General features: G+C 45.0%; 1 protein-coding gene across 3 annotated transcripts in view; it reads right to left on the reverse strand.

Moving 5' to 3' along the window:
* The window catches only part of gab2 (GRB2-associated binding protein 2), a 49,986-nt gene extending 25,468 nt beyond the window's left edge, over nt 1-24,518 (reverse strand). For all 3 annotated transcript variants that reach the window (XM_031572983.1, XM_031572984.1, XM_031572982.1), the window contains exons 1-2: nt 23,432-24,518; nt 1,505-1,805 (exon numbers count right to left, since the gene is read on the reverse strand). In XM_031572983.1, coding sequence (XP_031428843.1) covers nt 1,505-1,805; nt 23,432-23,503 — 373 coding nt within the window. In that variant the 5' untranslated portion in view covers nt 23,504-24,518. The remainder of the gene's footprint in view (nt 1-1,504; nt 1,806-23,431) is intronic.
* Between the last annotated feature and the right edge of the window lie 43 nt (nt 24,519-24,561).

Below are 24,561 nucleotides of genomic sequence, written 5' to 3' on the forward strand. Positions count from 1 at the left end.
GCAGATGGCTATTATGTTATGAACTCAGGGGGCAGCTCGCTGCCTATCTTACAAAAACAAAAAAAGGGTCCAAAGCAGGAGTGGGTAGGGTGGGGTTTGTAGATGAGGAGAGCAAAATCAATAAAGCCTTTCAGACAACGCTGCCATTTGGCAGGGCTGCGCCGATCCAACTTTCTCAAATGACATGAGATGGGGAGGAGAAGAAGAAGAGAGGAGGAGGAGGGAGAAAAACAGCTCATCAGCAGCGATATCGAGTTGCCAGGGATTGTATTTTATCTGTCGTTTCATCAATTCAAGGAGGGGAGAGAGGGGGAGAGAGGAGAGGAAGGGGGAGAGAAGGATGCTCAGCATCAAACATCAGAAACAGCAAGGGGACAACAGCTCAGTGGAGAAACACACCCGCCAAACATCAGTCTACACACGAACACGCACAATTCTGTCCCCGTCTCAAGCTCTGTCTGCAAAAAAGCCCAAGTACAAGGCGTCTGGGACAACAGTAACTGCTGACTTCGCACGAAAGCCTCATGAGTCCTGTGTAGTTTGTTCCACATGAAGGCAAATCATGTAACAGTTAAGACCCCCCCGGCTATAAAAGAGTACTGTTGTTTTGTGCCCACACAGGCATCCAGGAGAGACACAGGCACACGGAGCAAAGAACATTCCAGAAAATAGAGCCACTGGGACAATTGTGGAGAATGTGTACACAGCACAACACAATAGACAACACAGAGAAATGTCCCATAAACAGAGCTGGACTGATGTAAACAGATAGAGAAAACAGAGAGCAGACACAGGGAGAGAGATGGATGCAGGAGATACTAACTGAGACGGAGAGAGGGAGGGGGTGACAAAAGTGTATAGTCAGAAAGGGCGGGAAAGACGGAGGGAATGGGGCAAGTAGATGACTAGAGATGAACAGAGACAGCGTCGAGGCGAGAGAGTAAGAGATTGAAAGAGAGATTGGAGGAGGCAGAGGAGGGACACAGGAAGAGGGGGCTAGAAAGAGTAAGAGAGAGAGAGAGAGAGAGAGAGAGAGAGAGAGGAGTAAAACATAGTGAACAGTACTTGGATCAGAATACAACCAGACAACCTGTAGGCCCACACTCTGGTTAGTGTAAGTCTGAGGAACCCCTAGGCCCATGGTACTGATGATGTTATGGGAACACTCTACCAATTAAGCTTTCCTGCTAATCAAATCCTTACATTTTTTAAATCTTGAAATTAGTTTTGAACATGCTTTGGTACATTTGGAACATGCTTTGATTGAAGTTACATTAGAGGCCAGAACATGAAGCACTGGTGCTTATACTGTACATGCTGTTGTCTGCATGCTTTGTCACAATCTGAAACTTTCTTTCTTAGGTGTCTGTGAAGAATGCTTGTGAAGTGTTAGAGGACGTAACAATGGCCAGGTAGGTCCTCCAACCCCCATTCAAATATGACAAGGCATTATGGGCTGGGAACAGTCAGGGAGTGCAGAGTGCAGAGTTCAGAGTTCACATACCGTGGTTCTCATCCGACTGGTTGAAGCCGCAGAGCTGGCAGATAGAGCGCACCCAGCGGCTCATCTCCTCCTCGGTCTCGGCCACCAGGTAGAAGGTGCGCTCTGATGTCTTGATGTCGAACACGAAGCTGTCCTGGAAGTCCTTGCGCTTGAAGGTGAGGCCGGCGTCCACCTGCTCGCAGAGGTGCAGGTCGATGACTCGGATGGGCTTCTTGGCGCTCTCGCTCTTGTAGTACTCCAGCACGTCGGGGTCGCCGCTCATGCGGCCGCTGCGCAGGATGAACCAGCGCTTCTTCCAGGCCTGAGGAGAGACAGACCAAAAACACGTTCAAAAGGCAGCTTAAAGCCTCTTTATACCAAAGCATTTTATTAATTTTCTGTGGGGTTGATAATAACTGTAACTTTCACTATTTTTACTATTTCAGAAGGGTTTTATTATTTGTATTACTTTTATACCTTTTATCATGATTTTAGTAATCCGAGAAGCCTATCGGAACATCAGGTTCTGAAACGATGTTGATCATTATTTAACTCTTGTACGAAATGTGCTATATAAATAAAGTCTTACTTACAAAGAGGGACATTTAAAAGTGCTTCAACACTCAGGCATTCTGGGGGAGAAATACCAGGATGTGAAGCTAATTTATTGAAGGGCATTGTAAAAAGAAAGAGCCCCTGAAAAAGAACATACTGGAAGACTTATGTGGTGTAGGAAAAGTAACATAATTCTGAAAGATTTGTGGAGAAGTATTATGTTTTTTATAGAAGACAAAAAGACGCAATGACTGACTTGCCACACACGTTTGGATTATATACTTGCTATTGCGTATATTGTAGAACATCCTTGGATGAAGATATAATCGTGCCACTTGTCAATATGACATCAATAAACATAGAAGTAACATGACTGTCACAGTATGGAGAAAATATCCTTAAAGTTATTATTAAACTTTTACCAACAACAGTTTTCATATCACCAGAGCATCTGAGTTGTAGGAGTTAATCATCAGCTTTCTTCAAAAGAACTTAGAAATGTGTATGTGCTTGGTCTTTAATGGGGCTGTATGGGACTGAATCATTTGTTGTGCGTGTGCGTGTGTGCGCGTGTGCGCGTGTCTGTGTGTTTAACACCATAATAAGTTTACAATAGCCATCATCAGAAAAGTAGCCAGCTGCCAGTGAAGCACTTTGCTTAGTAATACTGGCTGTGGGACTCCAAGAAACAAAGCAGCTCAGCAGAGCGGTCTCCCTCTCCTCAGCCGGCAGATGGGCTTATGGGGCAGTAACACATGCCTATGTAAATTATAGAAATACACACACTTCATTTCCCGTGGGAATTTAATCAAATACTTTTCCTTATTCTCATAAGACAGGAAAGTACACCTAGTTCCTCTTTCAGTAGGCTTATTTATTTTGCGCATGAAAGGATCTGGAATGAGGAACATATTTATATTTCTATCATAGTATGGTACTTGCTGTTGACTGTATTAGTATTAATCTGAAACGCTCATGAAATGTGAGATGGGAAAGAGTTGAGGCTTAAGTAGAATATCAGATTATGTTCTTAAGAAAAGTGTGCATATGTGTATGTGTGTGTTTTAAGTGTGTGTATGCGTAGGCATATGTGTGTCTGTGTGTGGTGAGTTTAAGGCAGGTGTTACGACTCAGGATTTCCTGTTCTGGGTACCTGTGTGAGTGGGAGGCTGAGCAACAATCCAAACACAAAGAAACAATATTGAAGTTAACACTTTGCCTATGCATACAAACAGAACAGACAGACACACACACACACACACATATATATATATATATATATATATATATGCTCTCAACAGCATAAACCATATCAAAAACCTATGAAACATGGATTTTCCATATACAGCATACACATACACATATAACAGACAGACAGACAGACAGACAGACAGACAGACAGACAGACAGACAGACAGACAGACAGACAGACAGACAGACAGACAGATATTGAGTCAGATGGCCAGAGTAACAGACATAAACAGGTAGACTCACAAACACACCAGCACTCATCCGACAGAAAGGGAAGTCCCCTCTCCATTCTCTGCAGGCACATAAATAGACTGTTATGTTTGCCCATAAACAGATTGCGCCATAAACCACAATCCACACAAACATACCTCAGCACTTGGAGAACATCTTCTCAGAATCAACAAGCTACAACACAACATCTACCCAAGTATCACCTGAACCTTTAGGTTCTGTGTTCTGAGAAGCCATTCAGTGTCATAGTACAGGTGAGATTTAAGTCTGAGGACTCCACTGGGACTCCTAAAGTATGTTAAATTAAAGAGAAAATTGGCCTGCACTGCATGTTTAAAACTGAGTCTGAGCTGCAGTGGTAGGTGGTAGCAACGTTAGCAGAGTGAGTGGTGTTAGCAGCATTAGCATCTGGGCAGGGCTCAGAGTCTTATGCTCCCACTCTCTGCCTGGGCCACCAGGAGACTGGGGGCGGATGATGATTGAGAAGGGCCGCAGCCAAGCACTTCCGCCCCACTCCCTCTCTCTATTGCCCCTCACTGGCTCTCTCGTCTTGTTTTTCCATCTCTCTCTTTCTCTCAATCATTCTCAAAGTCTCTCTCCCCTCCCTCGTTCCCACTCCCTTATTCCCTCCCCCTTCTCTCTCTCTTTTTCTGCTCTGTCCATCCAGCTCTGCTGACACACAGAACCCAGGGCTTCTCTCCCGCCCCTCTGTCTCTCCCTCCATCAACAGCACACTGCCACCTCCGCCACAGCCAGGGAACCAAGGACACTCTTTCCATTGCACACCCCCACCCACCCCATCCCTACACACACACACACACACACACACACACACACACACACACACACACACACACAAAAACACATATACACACACACACACACACTCACCCACACATTCACCCACACACACACACTCCCCCATCCCAACAGCCCCTCTGTCCGGTGGGAAGCGGAAAAATGGATCCTGCTGCACATCCTGTGTTGTTCCGAGACTGTCGCTGCCCTCCCCCTTCAATCAGCCTGTTCTCACAGCGCTGGTGGCAGCAGTGGCAGCCACAGCTCCATGGCGTAAGTTTGCTGATAGCACTGCCCTGTGCTTACTCCAGTTCTGCAAGGCCCTGCCAAGGCACTCTGCACCGCTTGCTGAAAGCTTCCAGTACAACCAACTCTCTCACTCAGTCATAGCCATTAAAGGGAAGGAGTGGTTAAAAGAGGCATTAAATTAGTGTGTGTGTCTGAGAGAGAGAGAGAGAGAGAGAGAGAGAGAGGGAGAGACAGAGAGATGTGTGTGTGTGTGATAATATGAAACTGGTTTCTCATCTTTGGTCATCAGAGAGGTTTTCACCAAAGACAAATGACCACACTCTGTGCAAGGAAAAAAACAGGAACTGCTTTAATGTCTTTAGGAACACAAATCGAGGAGGCAAGGACACGCTGAATACTAAAAACCTCCAAGAGAAAATCCAATTGCTTTGATAGCATCTGTGGGCCGCCCCGGACGCTCCCAAAGGCAGGGAGTTCTGGCCTGGTTCTCATTTCATTTTCTGACAGACTGATAAAGTACACACACCACAGGTTGCACAGGCCTGCTGCTCCAGACAGACCCCAGCCACAGGGACAGACAGGAGTTGCACCGTCTTGGCAGCTATCTCTGTTAGCAAGAACAGAACACGGCTAGCACAAACATGACAGACAAAACAAGAAGAAAACAAAACAGAAGAACAAAAATCTGTCAAACTAACTTTGGTCTTAACCAAGCAACAGACTCATAAACAAAGTCAGTTTTGAGGAGATGAAGGCACTTTATTAGTAATTTAAAGTAAATAAGACAATGTAAGCCCCCCCCCCCCCCCCCCCCTATACTGTTTGTAATATGCTTTGTGGTTTGATCAGGTTTAGCCATATCAGCTCAATGAGATTGTTTGAAACAAGTCACATTATGTTGTAAAACAGATTAGTTTCATTAGTCACCGTCATGGGTATTATAAACTCATTAAATGGCTGTACTGTAAACATAAACAGATTGCTCATAATTGACTCCCTGTGATGGTAATTTGTGCTAAAATAGCTGAAGTGATGCTACTTGTTGCAACCCATAATTTGTCATCATTGTGGTGAGCTTGTACTAACACCATAATTTGTGCTATAGTGTGTGAGAGCATCGTTGCTCAACTCGTGTGGGTAATATAATTGGAATGTGTGAAGGTATCTGACACATCCATGGAAGATCCTTGTTTGTGCTGTAGTCGTAGGGGACACACCCCAATCACACCTGTGTACATGAAGTGAGTGTGTGGGTGTGTGTCTTCACACTATTGGCAGTGTATGAGTGAGTTTCCAAAAACCACACGCACGTACGCACGCACCAACAAACAAACAAACACATACACACCCATTCTTCAGTAGTATGCTTCCCTATTGTCAAGATAGAAAGATTGGCGCACTGAGAAAATAGAGTGACAGAAGACAGAAAACATTAGCTCAAGTTCTCCCAGTGAATCCCTCATTTAAATATACTGCAGTCTGAGCCGGAGCTGGACTTAATGAGGCTTGGCTCTAGGCCCGGTAGGGTCAGACCAACCTGCATGGATCATTCCTGGCATCCTGCAATGGCACAAGTGGGCACATTATCACCTCACAGGGGCACTCGGTGGGGAAGGGAGGCTAGCTCATGCGCTAACTGTTAACTGCCCTTTTTGTCATGGCCAAAAATAGCAACATCTCTCTCTCTCTCTCTCTCTCTCATCCTCCAGCTTATCACTCATGTCAGGCCACACAAACAGGTTGTACAGCAGTCGTCTCAGGCATCGCTTTTAGAGTCAAGCCTCACTATAGGTTTTAAAGTGCAGCTATATACTGTATGTTGCTTGGTTTCACAATGTTCAATATTAGAATATTTGTCTAAACTCAGTCATTAAACACACAACATTACAAATGTAGCCAGTAAGATCGCTACAGGAATATGGCAGGCGTATACAAATGTTAATTTGTTCATTTGTTTTGCTTTCCACAACATCGACGAGCTTTATCATATTACTATAGTGGTTTAAACATTGGATTGGATGGATACCTGGTGGCCTAAGTTTTACTCCTGGCAGAAGGGGACAATTGAAGTGAGCCTACGTTTTGTTTGCTTGTGTGTGGTTCTTAAAAACAGAAGGTAGTACAATAGAGCATCTCACATTCAGTTGCTGTCATCTCCCTTTTCTCTTTCCCCCTCCCCCCTCTCTCTCTCTCTCTCTCTTGCTCCCTTGGGCAGGGTATATCTGGCCAAGCTGTGTTGGTCCATTACCCCGGCTGTGATGGGATTGTAAAACCTTCACTACCCTCTTACTCAGAGGACTGCTTTTAGGGCTGATCATTTGCTATGGCTGCTGTAATATTAGTTCACATCTAGATCAAAGATCAAAGCATTTTACATGGCCACAATTCAAGAAACAAAATGACCTACACTGGATCACACCCATGGATCTGATATGATCGTAACACTGCGGTGAATTCAGCCCTGCCTCTGTCTACTCACTGTGAAAGGTGCAACAAAAGCTTTATAAAAATGTAATTGAAGGAATTGCAATAGAGAGTGTCCATCGGGGATAAGGAGAACTCACTTATGGTCAGGAGGCAGAGAATGGCAGACTCGCCTGCCAAGGTCCCATCACAGCACTTAACGAGATCACTTACCAGGGGGGGTGTGGACATCCACCAACCCTCCACAGACAGTTGAGCTCATCATCCAAAACTAGCTGTGAACAACTGTTTTGCCCAACCACGGCCAAGAGCATGTAAAAAAGCATGTCAAAAGCCAGACTACTGACCAGGAGCTGACCAGGAGCTGACCCTGCAACTCTTCTCCACAACTCCTCTGCATCTATTTGCATATGGGATGGGTGGGGCCGCCAAGTACTCCACATGCACCACACGCCAGTGTCCAAACAGAAAAAAAACTATAGAAAAAAATGAATGTTTTTCAATGAATCAGTACCAGCATTCTACACAGTGTGTTTTACGTTTCACAGACAAAACTGTAAAAACAAATCAGCTTCTAAGCAGATCGTTAAAACAGTAAATGTTTTAAAGAACGTCCAAAAACAGTAATGAAGTAATGAACCAACTAGGATGTCAAAGTGAATACTCTATTTTTATCGAGTTATGACGATGAATCAACAATGAAACTAAATACGTGCTTACACAATGATTCCGGCTATTTAAGACTTGAGACAAGAGGGGGGGTCGGGGTTGTCTGATGACATAGGAAACAAATATTGTTTTTGCCGTGGGTGATCTAATAATAGACGTTTGTTCCTCTTTCAGCCAATTCTTTTGTGTCTTTTATTATAACTGGACATGCTGTCTCCTATTTTTGGAGAGGCCAAACAATATTGTTGGAGGAACAAACACAAGGCGACTACAAGGCCGTCAAGCAGGGTCAGAAAGGAAGTTCTGAATGCAAAGCGCCTTTTCAACAAGCATGTGACGACATCCGAAGTCAGTGTAAAGGGAAAACTCAGACAAAAACAGACAACTCTTGTGTTTATATCATAAAAGGGTTACTTTTATGTTTAACCTGCTATGTGTTACTTAAAATAAATAGAAATAAATAAGTGAAATAGAATGGGGAGAAGATAGATAAGTCACAATTACTCAGTACTACATTATGGAGCCATGTATCTCAATCTCAGCTGGCACCATATTTGTGCATACAGTAAACACTTGAGGGAGGCAACTTCAAGTTCACCTTCAACCCCACCTTAGTGTAGTTACGTCATGTGACACAGACACAGAGCACAGAGCGAGAGTAAAGAAGAGACTGATTTCCCTCTGTCTGTCTGAAACCAATTACACAGATTGCGTGTTGGGTCGGCGATAGGCCACACCATGAGCGTGGCACACGTATGCCTCTGTCAACAGTGCAGGGAGATAGGCATCAGTCAACAAGTTCACATGTGCCCAGGCAAACAGTCTAACCAAACACGCAAGGGGCAACCAGGTAAAGGTCAGACTCGTCAGCCCCACCGGGCTGCAGTCAACAGGGCGCTTGGGTCTGCTCTCTCCCAGGGAGAGAACCAGGAGGAAGGAGGTGCTCAGTTGTAGCAGCGCTGGAGGAGGGATGCTGTAGGACCAGTCCTTCTTCACTTAAGCGATCATACCTGCTTTTCGAAAGCATACACGCGGTCACATGCACACGTGTGTACACACACTCTCTCACACATACACAGCTGAGCAAACATCCCTGGCCGAGCACATGGAGGAGGCTATACCCACCAGCCACCGTTCTGATTGTGTACTTTTCCTCATCCTCGGTGTCCGTGGTTGGCTGGGTTCTGTAGGCAGCCATCATTGAGTGTGTGTGTGTGTGTGTGTGTGTGTGTGTGTGTGTGTGTGTGTTGAGGGAGGTGGTGGGTAGTAAGTGGGCGGAGGGTGACACCTCATTGCTGCTGCCCAGCACTGCTGCCACATTCCCCCTCCGCCACTGAGGAGGGGCTCTTTTGTTGTTCAGCAGGCCTGTTTGAGTTCAGCAGTGGTTGGGCAGGGTCGGCCCCAGGCAGCTGCACTGAACTAGGTCACGGGGGCAGACTTCCGCTGCCTCTGCCTGGCAAGAGTTCAGGCAGCTCCAGGGGCTGGCATCACAGACCTGCACAGCACAGCACAGCACAGCACAGCACAGCACAGCACAGCACAGCACAGACCAGCACAGCACAGCACAGCACAGCACAGCACAGCACAGCACAGCACAGCACAGCACAGCACAGCACAGCACAGCACAGCACAGCAAGACCAGAACACAAAAGACAAAGACTTAACCAGCACACCACATAGTAGACCAGCACAGAGCAACTCGGCAAGAGCACATCTCAAACAGACCAACACAACCAATCACAGTATGTGTCAAGGTCATTTAACAGCATTGATTAGTATAGCAAAATTAAGTAGAGACCGCCTAGAATACAACACAGACAGATAGACACAGGAGTTTTACTGCTAAACTGAAGCTGACAGCGCTCAGTTTCAATGTCTAGGTATAAGTTCCTCAGTTTCAATGTCTAGGTATAAGTTCCTCAGTTTCAATGTCTAGGTATAAGTTCCTCAGTTTCAATGTCTAGGTATAAGTTCCTCAGTTTCAATGTCTACGTATAAGTTCCTCAGTTTCAATGTCTAGGTATAAGTTCCTCAGTTTCAATGTCTACGTATAAGTTCCTCAGTTTCAATGTCTAGGTATAAGTTCCTCAGTTTCAAGGTCTAGGTATAAGTTCCTCAGTTTCAATGTCTAGGTATAAGTTCCTCAGTTTCAATGTCTAGGTATAGGTTCCTCAGTTTCAATGTGTAGGTATAAGTTCCTCAGTTTCAATGTCTAGGTATAGGTTCCTCAGTTTCAATGTCTAGGTATAAGTTCCTCAGTTTCAATGTCTAGGTATAGGTTCCTTGCTCTGGTGGTATAGGTTCCTCTGATAATGCCTCTAGTAATATATGCCAGTGATCTGTGCCATGCAGCTCTTTCACAATACCTGGAGAACACAAGTTGGATTGACTGATCCTCCCCATACCACACACCCCCTCTAATCTTAAAACGATAGCCGCATGAAAGCAGACGTTCTGGCAGTCTCTCAGCACAATCCCATCCTTCAGTGAATGACGTTTTTTTCCCCTACAACAACTCACAAATTAGGTTCTGACATTGAACATTTACATTTTTTTTATTGCAGCTCACTGAATCCTAGAGCTTATTCCATAGATGGTTTATGATTAACTCCATCGGTGGAGGAAATGCAGAACTATTTCCCGTAAAAGAAGAAAAGACATTGCTGCTAGAATCAAAGCTGGACCTTTGAACAACTCCACCATGCAGGACAGCAGGAGAGGATATCCAGTGCTAATCAATACCGTGTTGCATGAGAGCATACGTTCCTGGAACAATGGGGGAGGAGGTGCAAGTGCATGCGTCATACCAGAGTCCACCGACCAGTCGGCTACTTTAAGCAAAACCCATAATCAACAATTAGAATACTCTCCTCGGAACTCCTCTCCACCAGCTATCACTCCAAATAGTTGGAGAAAAAATGTCTGTGTAAGTGGCCCGGGATCTGTAAATGGGGCAAAAAAAAAAAAAATCCTTTACAACTCCTTTCATATTAAGACAATCCAAGTACAAGAAGTTGCCCAACCAATCAGAACCATAACCTTCTGTCAATCATGTGTCTTTGTCAAGGCTGTGAACTCCCTACTGGAGGGACTCCAGTGAGGAACACTGTCAGGAGGGGATGGGTTTTTCTTTGACCCGAGATTTAAAATGGCTAACTTCTCAGAAAAACTACAACTCCCTCTCCATCAAGTGAAATGCTGGGCAAGACAGTGGTGCAGGTAAAGTCTGGGTAAAGTCTAAAGGGCAGGTGACATTTAGTCAGGCAGCCCAGAATGTTTAGCCTCGCCCCTGCCTGGAGTATGGAGGCTCCAGCCAGTCATCCATCCAGGGCAGGTGTCCTGTCTCTGTTGTTTACATAGGCGACATGGGTTTACTTCATGGTGAGCTTAAATAAACCTCACACTGTCACACACAGTGTGCTGAGGCTCAGCCAGAGAGCGGAAAGTTTATAGGTCTGTAGGACAAAGTCGCAATACTTTGAATGTGAGAGGGAGGGAGAGAGAGAAAGTGAGTAACCTGGTTACCTGGCAGCTGCTCAAACACTGAGGTAGTTTTGGCCTTTTCTTTGTTGTTTCTGTTGTTTAGTATCACCCACAGAATTCACATTCTCCACACGCCACAGTTGAAGTGATATGTAGGCAAATCAGGCTAATTAAGCACCAAACTCCCTTCAGGTCCCCACACCCTTCCATACCGGTCACCAGTGCTATAAATAGACTACGCGTGTAGAAGCATACCTTTTCAGGAAAAAAATACGTCTAACCCCAACAGAAACTGTAGTCAAACACGAGGTCTAGCAGCTGTGCTAGCACACTGTACAGGCACCTGCCAAATAACTGCAGCCATGGTAACAAGCCCTTGCAACAACTTTTAATCACTTAATCCTTGAGAGAGGGATAATGCATTTACAGTAAATATATGTATCCATGGGCACTTCACAGTCAATCCCGTTGATTGTTGTTTTTGTCAAGCAAATGTTTTTGTGGTTTGGTCTAAAACTGTCCAAAAGAGGGCAGATAACATGACAAAGAACAGAAATGGAAATAAATAGACCCTTCTCTACAGCTCATGATACTGAAAAGTGTTGGCATACATTTTGCTTGCTCAACTGACTGACAAGTGTTCAAGAAAAGGTCATATTTAATTCATGCTCAAGTTTAGACTTGAACACATGAGCCACTCAAATGCTCCTCTCGCCTTCCCTTCTCACATTTGAGACAGATGTGTTTGGCATGTTTTTAAATGTCATCAAATGAAGGCAAGGTTTCCAAATAAGCAATCCCAAATTCTCAGTTTCTCTTGTCACACTTCAGTGGGTGATGTATGTATGTTTCATCCTGAATCATACCCGATATGCACACATATATACCCCTCACACCAACACACACACTCACGGACCCACTGACACACACTCACGGACCCACACACACACACACACACACACACACACACACACACACACACACACACACACACACACACACACACACACACACACACGGACCTATTGACACACACTCACGGACCCACACACACACACACACACACACACACACACACACACACACACGGACCTATTGACACACACTCACGGACCCACACATACACACACACACACGGACCCACTGACACATGCCCAGACACTCACAGCATCACCAGTGTGTCCTGTATATACTCGGCTTTCTGAAACTCTGCGTATGTGCATGTGCCTGATGGTGTGTGGTTTATTTAAGCTCTCCGTGAAGTAAACCCATGTCGCCTATGTAAACAGCAGAGACATGACACCTGCCCTGGATGCACGACTGGCTGGAGCCTCCTTACGCCAGGCCTGCTCCAGCTATGTGTGTGTGTGTGTGTGTGTGTGTGTGTGTGTGTGTGTGTGTGTGTGTGTGTGTAAGAGAGAGAGAGAGAGAGAGAGAGAGAGAGAGAGAGAGAAGGAAAGAGAGAGAGCAGGAAAGAGAGATAGAAGGAAAGAGAGATAGATATAGAGAAGTAAACCTGGCAGCAGATCTAGGCAAACATAACGGCCAGTCTTTGTATCTGAAGTCACATGTTAAAAACATCGTTACAGACCCAATTCAGGGCCATTTGGCCTCCATTCACAAAGCTCTGCAAATATTGGAGGCTCCCTTTTTACGTCTTCTAGTAATTCTCGAAAGTCTGCGTCTGTCACGTCACATCCCTGCCCCTCTCCTCTCGTGCAGCCTTGAGAAGATCCAGATGGGGCCGGGGTTGTTCGTGGCAGCGGTTCCGAGGAAATAAACATGAAACGACGTTAAACAGAGTCGCTAGGCCGGGCGCATTAAAACCACAGGAGGTGATGTCGGACGGATGCATCAGAGCCTCGACTGCAACTTACATTAAACCACTCTGGTTTCCTAACAGTCAAAACAGAGAGGGGGTTTCTGTCGAGAACAGGCCAGCTGGGAGGCCCTTAGCATGTGTAGATAACACTCAGGCAAAGACATATATGCCTAGATACACACACACTCATGCAGGGTCACATACCCACACACCCAAACCAGCCCCCTCTCTACTCTACACCTCCATCCTGCACGGTTCTCCTCCTCCAAAAAGCCACACAGAAAAGGATCTTCTCAAAGAAGGAACATATAACATAGCCATAGCACACTATTACTTAGTTCATGCAGAATTACTATAAAGAGAAATATTGCAGGGGTTTGGGGTGAGATGCCCCGCTGCGTTTGACTGCCGGATGCCAATTTGAGCAGGGGAAAAACAGAATGAGGATGATTGCTCTACTGGATGGGCTCAGGGAAGAGAAAGAGAGGCAGATTAAAACATGTGGGAGCCAATTAAGCTGATCAGGGCTCCATTCGGAAATCTGCATGCCTTTAACAAGACTGGGAGAGGAGAGGGAGAAGCGGAGAAAAAGGATAGAGGGGGAGAGGTTGCTGTATGGAAAGCTGCTGCCTCCATCAGATCAATTTGCTTTTCAAATGTGGGGAGAGGAAGAACACACACATACACACGCACACACACACATATGCACCCCAGCTTTCAATGAACACACCAACAATAGGATGTAATCAGATCCAATTTTTCATGAGAAAATGTATCTCAACAGTCTTTCGTAAACCAGCCCCCCCCCACACACACACACACTCCTCCCAAATGCATCAGTGAATGGGCCCTCTCATTCAGAAGCTGTGGCTTCAACGCTGAGGCTTTGACTAACATGTGTATGCGCACGTGTGTGTGTGTGTGTGGGGGGGGGAGGATTTATAGTTAATCACAACTTCATATCATTTCCTCCTGTCTCCACCATCTGCTCTTGCCAGCCACGCATGGAACCGGAGCCCCGCGGAACCTTCCTTGAGAAGAGCGTGGCTGGGAGGAAGAGGTGCGGCTGACTTACCTCCTCTCCTCCCCTGGGGCAAGAGACTAGGGTTAGCTGGGAGGATAGATGGGGTTAGAGGTAATGTGGGGCTCCAAGCAGGGTGGGGGTGGTGTGGTGGCGTGGGGTGGGGGTGGTGTGGTGGCGTGGGGTGGGGTGGGGGTCGAAGCTGAGCTGGAGGCAGATGGAGACGAGGAAGCAAGCAGTGAGGTCCGTGGCGTCCAGCTGGTGGCAGCCGGTCTGTTTTTTTTTTTCTTCTTCTTCTTACGGCTGGCCCTTTAACGGACGAGGAGATTCCACGCCGAGGGGCTCAGCACCGCTGCTGCAGAAGCGTCAGTCCCAGAGTGGCCACTCCCACTGCAGGTGCCCCTTTCTTTAGAGGGCTCAGAACGTCACGTCACTGTAACATTCTGCACCACAGGGGCAGGTGTTCACTCCAGGCACAGTGGAACAGTGGGAAAGAAATGACTTCAACCTAATTATAGACCTGAGGAAGAGGTTTCACATCTCACTACTTTGAGGAAAAAAAATACTTAATGAATTAGTCCCTTCTTGTTGTATTATTTTACCCAGTAAAAGCTTCGGCAGCTTTTTGTTTACAAGCAATTACAAATTATGGCTACATGGCTGTGCTTACCACTGTATAAAATATATTCCCTACTCTCTCTCTCTGTCTGTCTCTGTCTGTCTCTGTCTGTCTCTGTCTGTCTCTGTCTGTCTCTGTGCTAACATATGAGACATGCGTCTTCACATAACACAGTTACACACCCTGCTTGTAAGTTATGTTTCAGTCCTCGGCTGCAATATGGTAACATGCTGGAGTAGAGTAGAGCGTATATCAAACAGATGATGCTATCAATGCCATTATCACAGTCTCAATTCCTGTTGACTCAAATGATGCAGGCACTTCTGGTACCATTAATCATTTGTATCCTCAGTGGCCAAGATGCATATGCAATGCAATGCAATGCAGCGGCTGCAGCAGCACTAAAATATGTCCATAATGAATGGCAAATTTCATCTCAATGGTGACAGAAGAGGTTGATGTGTTCACTTCAGTCCCAAAAGTAATGCATTAAAAGGAGGATCGACAGTGGCTTTAATTACTGACATCAGATGGAACTGTCCTTTTTCCGTGCCTCTTTTTATTTTACCATCAAATATTCCGTCTCCGATTAAGAGTGATTCATCTTGCTTTAACAAGACACAAATTAGGGGCATTTTGGTTTGTGTGCAGTAACATCAATCACTGCGTGACGTCTTCCACAGATGGTGATGCTCCAACGTTAAAAAGCAAGCTTTTCATCACCCCTGCCTCTTGCCATTACTCACTAATGTAAGTGCTACTTTTAATGCACTGCAAAACACGCATACATACACACATCCTGGAACACACACACAGAGTTGGTGTGGACTGAGAGCTCTAATGGTGCATGATGCATTGGCTTTTACATAGATTTCATAACACTGGCCCAGCTCTGGCTCAGGTCTCAGCGAGAGCAAACCAACTGGGTGGCTGGGACTGGCATGGCATGGCAGTCAACTCTCCAGTCAGTGTAACCCTGTGAGGATGCCTCAAGATTCATTTCACTACATGATATGATTTGGCGCAAAAAAGACCTTCATAAGAGACGCTGTGAAAAGGCCCCTTATCAAATAATGTCATTCTGAAGAGCTTCTAAGAATAAACAGATGCTTGCCAGCCATTTCTCTCATGCTTTCACTAAAAGGTTTTTCTTCAGAGGTTGGAGGCATGAACAGAGATGTTTTGTATCAGTATGTATTTACAGTTTTCATTTAAGACGTTTTCAGTTAAGATTAGCCTCAATACGTGTGATTGGTTAAAACATTCTCCACGCAACAGTCACTAGTTGTTAGACATGTAGTGGTTATGACTGAGTTCCAGCAGATAGGGTTCTTTCCAGAGAAGTTCTAGCCAATCTTTGTATATGAGGTGAAGCCAACAGCTTCTACGCATAAACCACCAGATGATTCGAAAAAGTCACTTGTGACCTACATTCATGAAATGCGACCTACAGTGGCCACAGCGAACCGTCCCATAACAGTCAAGCCATTCACACAGCTATGGTTCCTTTGATGTGTGTGCAATCTAGTCATGTCTCTGGCTCACAACCACATCGGCTGATTAACCCTATTTCACACAAACCAACTGGGCTTTCACCGACCCGCTGTCATCAGGCGGAACTCATTTGCTGGTGGGGGTTACATTTCACATCGCCCTGCGATAATTAGCTCTTAGGAGATAAAGGGAGATCTCAAACATCTCCCTAGCCCATACATCCACACCCCTTGCCTGGTCCCGAGACGTCCCTCCGCCCAGCAACAACACATGAACAAGAAGTGGTAGTGGAGGATTGTTTAGAATGCAGACGGGGCCATCCTGTTATCTCCTGGGACCCATGCCCTGGTGAACACATACTGATCTAACATAGCAGCACTTATTTAATAGGCTGCGTCATCCTGCTGCCGATGACTTCACCTGCCCCGGACACTCTCAGCTGTCAAAACACGCCCTCACAAATCTCCCCATGGTAACCAGTGACATAAAAACATTCTACTGAAATAAAGGGGGAGAGAGTGAAGAAGGAGGGGGGGGGGGGGGTCACCCCAAGGCCCAATTGACTAATTGCCTTGAACCGTCAACAACCTTCATCTATGAAGTGTGGAATGAGTGGGGAAGAATAGGGTCACACATGTGAACCTCACTCCGCTGGGATTAAGTCATTCCATTTGGGGGTTACCACGGTCGCCCCCTCAATCTTGCAAAGTAGTGGGGAGTCCAGTCATCCAACGGATTGGAAATGTCCCCGCAGACAAAGTCTTGCCACTGGAGTTAACAGCTCAATAGTGTTGAGTCCAAGTCAAGCACAAAGGAAAATAATAGCACACGTGAACTTGTCTCAAGTGCAAATGAATAGATAAACACACTATCATTATTCATTAACACCACTGCGATCATTCAACTATAACAGCAATCTTATAACATATCTAAGCAGGGCACTTCATATCAAAAACTTAGATAACTTCTGTTATCTACTTGGCTGTCCTACCAAGAAGCTGCAGTCTTACCAGTGTCTTTTCCAGCGTCTTACTGTTGGTGTCTGTAGGGCATATGGGGTCGTCATCTGACCCTCTGAATCAGTACCATGACCCTCTTAATAAACCCTCATGCCAGGACCTCAGTTGCCCCCCTCTCGTCTGCTGTCTGACAAGCTATTACAAATAATCAAAATCACCTCCTTCTATCTATGGCATGAAGGAGGGAAAAAATAACCCCCAAAAAAGAACAAATGCCATCTATTCTTGAGCCCAGTTGCCGTGAATGCCATGCTCACTGTGTTTCTTTTTATAGAACTATTTAGCGGAACTGACTCTAATAGGCCAGCATACTTAGCGAATTTGGAGAGGGGGAGACATGAGACACACGCTTAAGCAGTAAATTAGTGTCTCACAGCAGTGAATTAGCCCCCACCAAGGGTACTCTGATACAAACGTAGATGTGGATTAAAACATACAAGCACAACGTGTGGAGAATATTCAGAACTAAAAATACTTTTCAGCTATTTATATTTCATCATAAGTCATACTCAGAGTTCAGGGAATGAATGAATATCCAAGTTCAAGCTGTGCACAGCTGCCAAAGGCATTCATAACCCTCTGGGTCCTAATTTCATAGTGCAACGAGTTGTGAGCTAGGCTTGTGACGTAATGATAGTCCGCAAATGGCGCAACATCAAAGGTAGGATACAGAAGCTATAGCAGCAGTAATCCTTTATGGGACAGGTGAAATGGCATATTCATTTGTAGGTGTGCTGTTGAGTTCATATCTTTTGAGTCAGTCATATCAGTAGGAATTCTGATATGTGCTGTTATGACAAGCCACTTATCATTTGTTTGGTTCAAGTCCAACAGACATCAGAACAAAACATATTTCATGGAAAGTGAAAATGAAACGAATATTTTACGAAATGATCCCATTTGTAGACAGAGAACTTGCGCGCCTTCTCACTTAGGCCTATCTTAATTACCAAGGTAGAGACTATAGGCTATATTAGAACGGTAAATAGGAGAAGCACAGGTTGATGAGTGCTTTAAACCCAGTGAGTACCATGCTGTGACATACAAACAATATTACTATCTCACTGTTTCTTTTGCATTAAGTCCCCGGTGAATAATAGGTTACTGGATTATGTTATTCTTATGCTTGCTAATTCATATATTTGGTGACCCCATGCTGTAAAAGCTGTTTTTACATTTGTGATGTTTTCGTATAGTATAGTTTTTTTGTATTCTGCATAGTGAATTGCCTGAGTGGGTAGAGGATATGAAAGGTGTGTTTATCTCTCTTTTACATGACCATATACCATAAAATAGAATATCAGGGTGTCATAAAAACTTGCGACATAACAAAAACATAGCACATATCGCTTGCATGTGCTGTGTTAGGCAAAAGTAACTCTGATAACTTGTATTACTTCATGTAAACAGAACTGGAACTCAATAATGGTACTATATTAACTGCTTTTCCAAAATATACTATAAAAAAATAAATAACTAAAAACTTTATAGAATAAAAAAACATACAATGCCTAACTCAGGCTGAACAGATCTGTAAATGAGGTTTGAATGAAGTCTGTACGTTAAATGGTCTGAGTATGAGGAACTATTTTCATCACAAGAAGAAGAACAAGGCAGGTGAAAATAGAACAAGACCAAGAGCCACACTGTTCAAAGTTATTCTCTTAATGGCAATTTGATGATAAGAATTTTTTTTCTTTTTTTTAAAGAGCACACACTGGACACATCACGAGAACATAATCAATGAGATCTAATTTCCTCGGCGGGAAAAAAGAAACATTCTCCCCTTTTTGGCTCAGAAGAAAAGACAAACAGTGCAAAAAGGATAAAAATACTTTTAGAGCAACCATGGCACATTTCTCTCATTTTCCTATCATGGGACACGTGTCACATTGTTTCCTGTAGGTGCCATCCTCAGGAAGTCTGGAAAATGCTACTGCCTCAATAATTAGGTTTTGACAGAAGTACAAACAGTCACACACACACACTGTTTTCATCCACCCCCCCACCCCCAAATTGTCCTCCTAATGCACAGTGAATTCTCCATTCATGGGCCATATGTGATATCTCACTTGGCAAACTAAGGTCAGTTATTTGTGGTATTCATTCATGCGTATGCAAGTACGCACACATGAAAAACAACAAACAAACAAGTGTTTTCACAAAGTGAAATATATCAGATTCTTCTGCTGCTGGAGTTTTTGGTGACGCTAATGGTTAATCTAGATGGATGCACGCCACGGGTACTTCACCAGGACAGACTTGGGAAAATATTGGGAAAATATTTAAAATAAAGTAAAAGACACAAGATGTCTGTTTGAATGTGTGCATGCTGGCTGTGGGAGAGGTGGTTGGTGAAGGGGTCTGTGAAAGCAGGAACAGGGAGGGGTCTGTCACTGACCTCCAAGGGCAAGGACTTCCCAAAGCCCCTCTGCAAAACAACACAGCAACCTGCAGCTGATACAGGCCACTGAGTTGGCCGCGGCTGCCCACAAACACACTGCCAGTCAGCACCAGCATTACCAAACAATTCACCACACCCAGAGAGAGAGAGAGAGACAGAGAGAAAGAGAGAGAACTTGGACAATGACTGTGGGTGGCAGACAGGCAGCCATCACCTAGTCGATATGATCAGTCTGGAATGTGGCACTGGATTATGCCTATAACTGTTTGGCATGTTGGGCAAAATGAGTCAAAAGACCATGAGTATGCAGGAGAGCGATAACACGCCCCTCACCACCATCTGTCTTTACAGGGTTAAAAAGCATTTGGGACTCCAGTTGTTTGTGAACTCAGAGTGAAAGCATGTATAAGGCCCCCTTTAGGCAAAGTTAAACTGTGGGGATCTCCACTGTTGTCAGCTTACAACAAGAATGAGCCCGAATGTACCGAAGTCAGACAGTGGACGACAGGTTTTTCTCAATGAATGGGACAGAAGCGGAAACCCGAGGCTCAGAGCGGAAAGGGAAGTAGTGGGGATCTTGTTGTGGGAAATGCCTGGGCTGTCCGTGTGTCCTCCCTAAGCCTAACTACCCCCCCACCCCACCCCACCCCCCCCACACACACACACATTTCCTTCCGTCCTTCACTTTTACTGCAGTCGCTGGAGATGCATGACAGACTTATGCAGCCCCTTCCCCAAACTCAAAAGCCCTGATGACAGTGACACAGCAGCCGGACGGAATTCTTGCAGCTAATTCTGTTCCATCCCGCCATTTTCAAAATCACACACATGCACACACGCAGACACACATAAATAGAATTCAATCTGGCTCATCAATTTCTCTCTTCCTTTTCCTCGCCTCCCTTTGTTTTTGCTGTATGCCTACGTATTCACCTATCTGTGTGTGTATCTAGACTTGAGTAGGAGAGCTCGTTGGGCTGCTCGAGTACTGGTCCGAAAGGCCGGCAGAAACAGACAAACAGTCTGGGGAATGTTATGTCTGTCTGCTCTCCTGAAGACTCATGGGTTCTGCCTCCTGAGAGATGAGACACAAGACCTCAAGAGAGTGGGGATATGGCTGAGGTGTTGTGTGTGAGTGAAAAAGAGAGAGAGAGAAAGAAAGAAAGAAAGAAAGAAAGAAAGAAAGAAAGAGAGAGAGAGAGAGAGAGAGAGAGAGAGAGAGAGAGAGAGCAAAGACAGATGTTAGGAGAGACAGACAGAGGAAAGGCAGACAGAGAGAGATGGAAAAAGACACAGACTGAGACACAGATTCACTATCTGACAGACAGACGTGCTCTGGATTACTCAGTTGTTTTCAGGCTTCTCCCTGATAATGCTGGCCAATGTTCAACACAAGCAGGCAGAGAAATACCGCCTGGCCACCCCGCCGCCCCCCACACCCCCCTTCCCTCCCGCTCCAGCGCCCACCCCCAATCCGTTGCCCTGGTGCCCAAAGCCATAATCAAACTCCAAACACGCCACGCAAAAGAGGAGGGGGGTGGGGCTGGGGGGGTGCTAGGGACTTGTTCCACAAGTCCAGATGAACGAAAACGCACATCCCAATAAAAACAGCAGTTCCTGTTTTCATTCAGGGGTTAAAGCAGAGTCAGCCCACGGCTGTCACGTCCGGCACTCTCACGGATGACAGCCGTTAAGAAAGACTTCTTTCATTGTTTTTTTGTAGAGGCCCACCGTCTGAGTTCACACACACAAGTTATTGAGCTCAAACAATCAGATAAAATACTGCACTTTGTGCAGTGACATATTCTAATTGTTATCTATCCCACAGCCGGGAATTACACTTGCCAGAGTATTTGCATGCAGTTTGCATAACAGAGACTAGGTTAGGGAGATACCCTCCATTTTTCAAAGATAATGTCATAAGCACTGTATGCTACAAGTGGCATGGAATCACACACATGGTCATAAACACACACACACACACACACACACACACACACTCATTTATTCCTATTATTAATAGATTATATGGAAAAGATGGAGGAGGATCCTAGCTTTTGCCTAACTGCTGAGATTGGAGAACAAGGATGTTTCCATATCTAATATGCCATAACAGTAGTCGAGTTTGACAGTTTGACAGAACCACCTACTGTTTCAATTTTTGACTACACCCAAGGATTCCAAAATGGCATCATCAGTGGACATTTCCAAGGGTTTTCCCTTTGCTTCATTTCTGGTAAACGCGTATACATTGTTATGTACTTTACTGTGCATTTCATACACACTGCACATACAGACACAGGGATGGGATCCAGCGCTTACTATCAGATCATGCAGTGGCAGCTGTCCCAGAAAGACACCTTGGTGTTGAGATGCTTGGGCCAGCGACTGCTTAAAATATCTCCCTACATTAGAATGTCAGGGATGTCAGATGACAGCAATACTGGGGCCTTAAATGGCCTCCATTGTGTGACCCCAGCCAGCTACAGGGTTTTAAGTGGAAGGAATTTTAAGATGGGATGATTAGTCCCCCCTTCAACAATCCAGCCTTTCGTCAGAGTTCCCAGTTCATTATCCACCGCGGTGTTTGCTAAATCGGTAGCTATCTGCTGGCTGTGTGGCTTGCTTGTTTGTCTGTTTGTTTTGACGGAGTAAGAGAACCGGAGGACTGGGTTTCCAACCTCTTGCAAGAGCGCCTTGTTGTTAACATTACGACTGTATTCTTTCAAAAAGTCTTAAAGGTTGAAGATGTTGGTAACAGCAATATAAGTATAGACCCAGAGATTGTCTGTCAGTTTCATATCTATGACTTGTTTTCTTTTTTTATGCTGTTTCCCTCCTGTTTGATGATCACACAACCATTGTTCTTAGTGGGATATCTGGCCCTGGGTACAGCTGCCCAGTCTTTTTTTTTTTCTTTTCTACTTTTTTTTGAGGACTGAGAGGGGGCGGAAGCAGTTTCTGTGTACAGTCACCCAAGTGAAGGACAACAGAGGAGGACCTCTAACATGTGTTCATGTGAAGACATTGAGATATGACCCCCTTCCTCAACCCCTCCCCAAACCATCTCACCCCACGGCCGCAAACCAGAGCTGACATCATGGCAAAGTCGGCCTGGTGGATGGAGGAGGCCTGTAATGCAAGCCTGTAGATAAACATGGACCAGCTGTATTTATGCGAGCCCTTCTCGCAGCCTTCCTTTTGCTCTTTATAAAATTCCATTATCTGACATTGGGTAAACCGGAAGGAGGGATGGTCTCCAGAGAAGTTGGCGCACAGTTAGGGTTACACGGGGCATGCAAAACACTACGACGTGAACGTGATGACTGCCTAATCCTTACAGGCGAGAAGCTTGCTGTCGGCTTAGCATCTATGATACCCTGAAATGAGGGAGGCGGAAAAGAAGTGTCGAACATATTTAGGTGGACAGTAACAGTTGTATGGACAGCTGTCCTGAACAGAATTGCGAGACAGACGGCGGCACCACAGTGTAGTTAAACCCCATTGTGCGCACAGCTTCGTAACAATTAAATCCAGATTATCAAATATTATTAATAATATATCAGAGACAAAGCCAACACAATAATGTGTCAGGATTTCATATAGGTGTTTGAAGAACACAGGGAGGCGAGAGAGACAGAGCGAGAGAGATGCGGAGGTTGGGACGTTATAGGGCGCACCTGCTAGGGTACATGGAGTTCGTTTTTTGCCTAAAGAGCAATACAAGACGTAAATCTCGTTATTATATAGACTGTGTATACGGTTCCTTATTGTAATAGCTTAATGTAATATTTAAACCGAGCACTTAATACTAAATAAAGGGAGTTGCCTTACACATAAATCCCGGGTGCGTCTGTAAAACGAGGTGAAAAACCAAGGATCACAATTATGAACAAGATAACTTCTTACATATCTCCGTAGTTTCTTCTCTGGTGGTGACTTTCTGAGCCATCCTTGGCAAATAATTTCGCCGCCGCTCATGGTCGCAACCGCTCCTCCAGATTCCGGACACAGTATTCACAGCTGCACAGTTGTATCCCACTAGATCCTCCGTCCCATTTAGTGCGTGTACGCACAATACATGCAGTACTATCGGAGTCGAGCGCACTTTGGTGCAGTCTGTCGCTCCATTCAGTGCCCTAATGCAAAAGCCGTGCCGGGCAGACAGAGGTAAATGCCATTGGTCCTTCGGTCCCAAGTGTTCTTGAAGTCCACAAACAGGAACTCTGTAGCCTGTTCTCTCGCCCAGGGTAAATAACCAAGAAACGGTTAACTTGGAGCCAACGAGCGGCGACCGCCAGGGAAGTACGGAGATGTAGGAAGTAATGCAGGGTGTCTGCTGTTTGTTTTCCAATTCACACCACGCCCACTGAATTGAAGGGACGGGCTGTGTAGAGATGCGCTGCAACGGGGTGAGCTTGACACACAGTAACAATGAAGAGCGTTTAAGGAAGACACACAATTGTGTATTGTCTTACTTTGTTGTACAAGGGGATGCGTAAAAGAAACTTAGGCCTACTTTATCCGCTATCCACAATATCCCCTCTGGACTACACTTCTTTATTATATGTGCAAGCCTATACGCATCATCGTAAGACCCTGTTACTGAAAATAACTTTAAGTGTGAAGAGGCTTAAGAAATGAACCGTCAAACTATATATCTTCATAAAATTAAATGTCTAAAGAATATTGTCTTTCGACTTTGATTTAATCACAGCGGTGTGGTTTTACACAATCAATTTCTCACTCGGGAGAATGGATATGCCTTGTGATCCAGCTACCGATAAACATATCACTAATATAAACTAATAAACGGCTGTTTCAATAAACTATTACATGATGTTAAATTAATCCCTGTATGCACTTTTTTATGTGATCGTGCGTTAAAAATTGCGTGAGAAAGTGTCTAGAAGTTACAAATCAACCAGTGCCATCTAGCGGTTATAAAGCAGAAATGCTCAAATGCAACGAGTCACACTCCATTACACTTCTGCTACAATAGATGATACAATATGTCTCAGAATGTAACCCAAAATGTA

Source organism: Clupea harengus, chromosome 9, assembly GCF_900700415.2.
Source record: "Clupea harengus chromosome 9, Ch_v2.0.2, whole genome shotgun sequence".
Classification (NCBI taxonomy): domain Eukaryota; kingdom Metazoa; phylum Chordata; class Actinopteri; order Clupeiformes; family Clupeidae; genus Clupea; species Clupea harengus.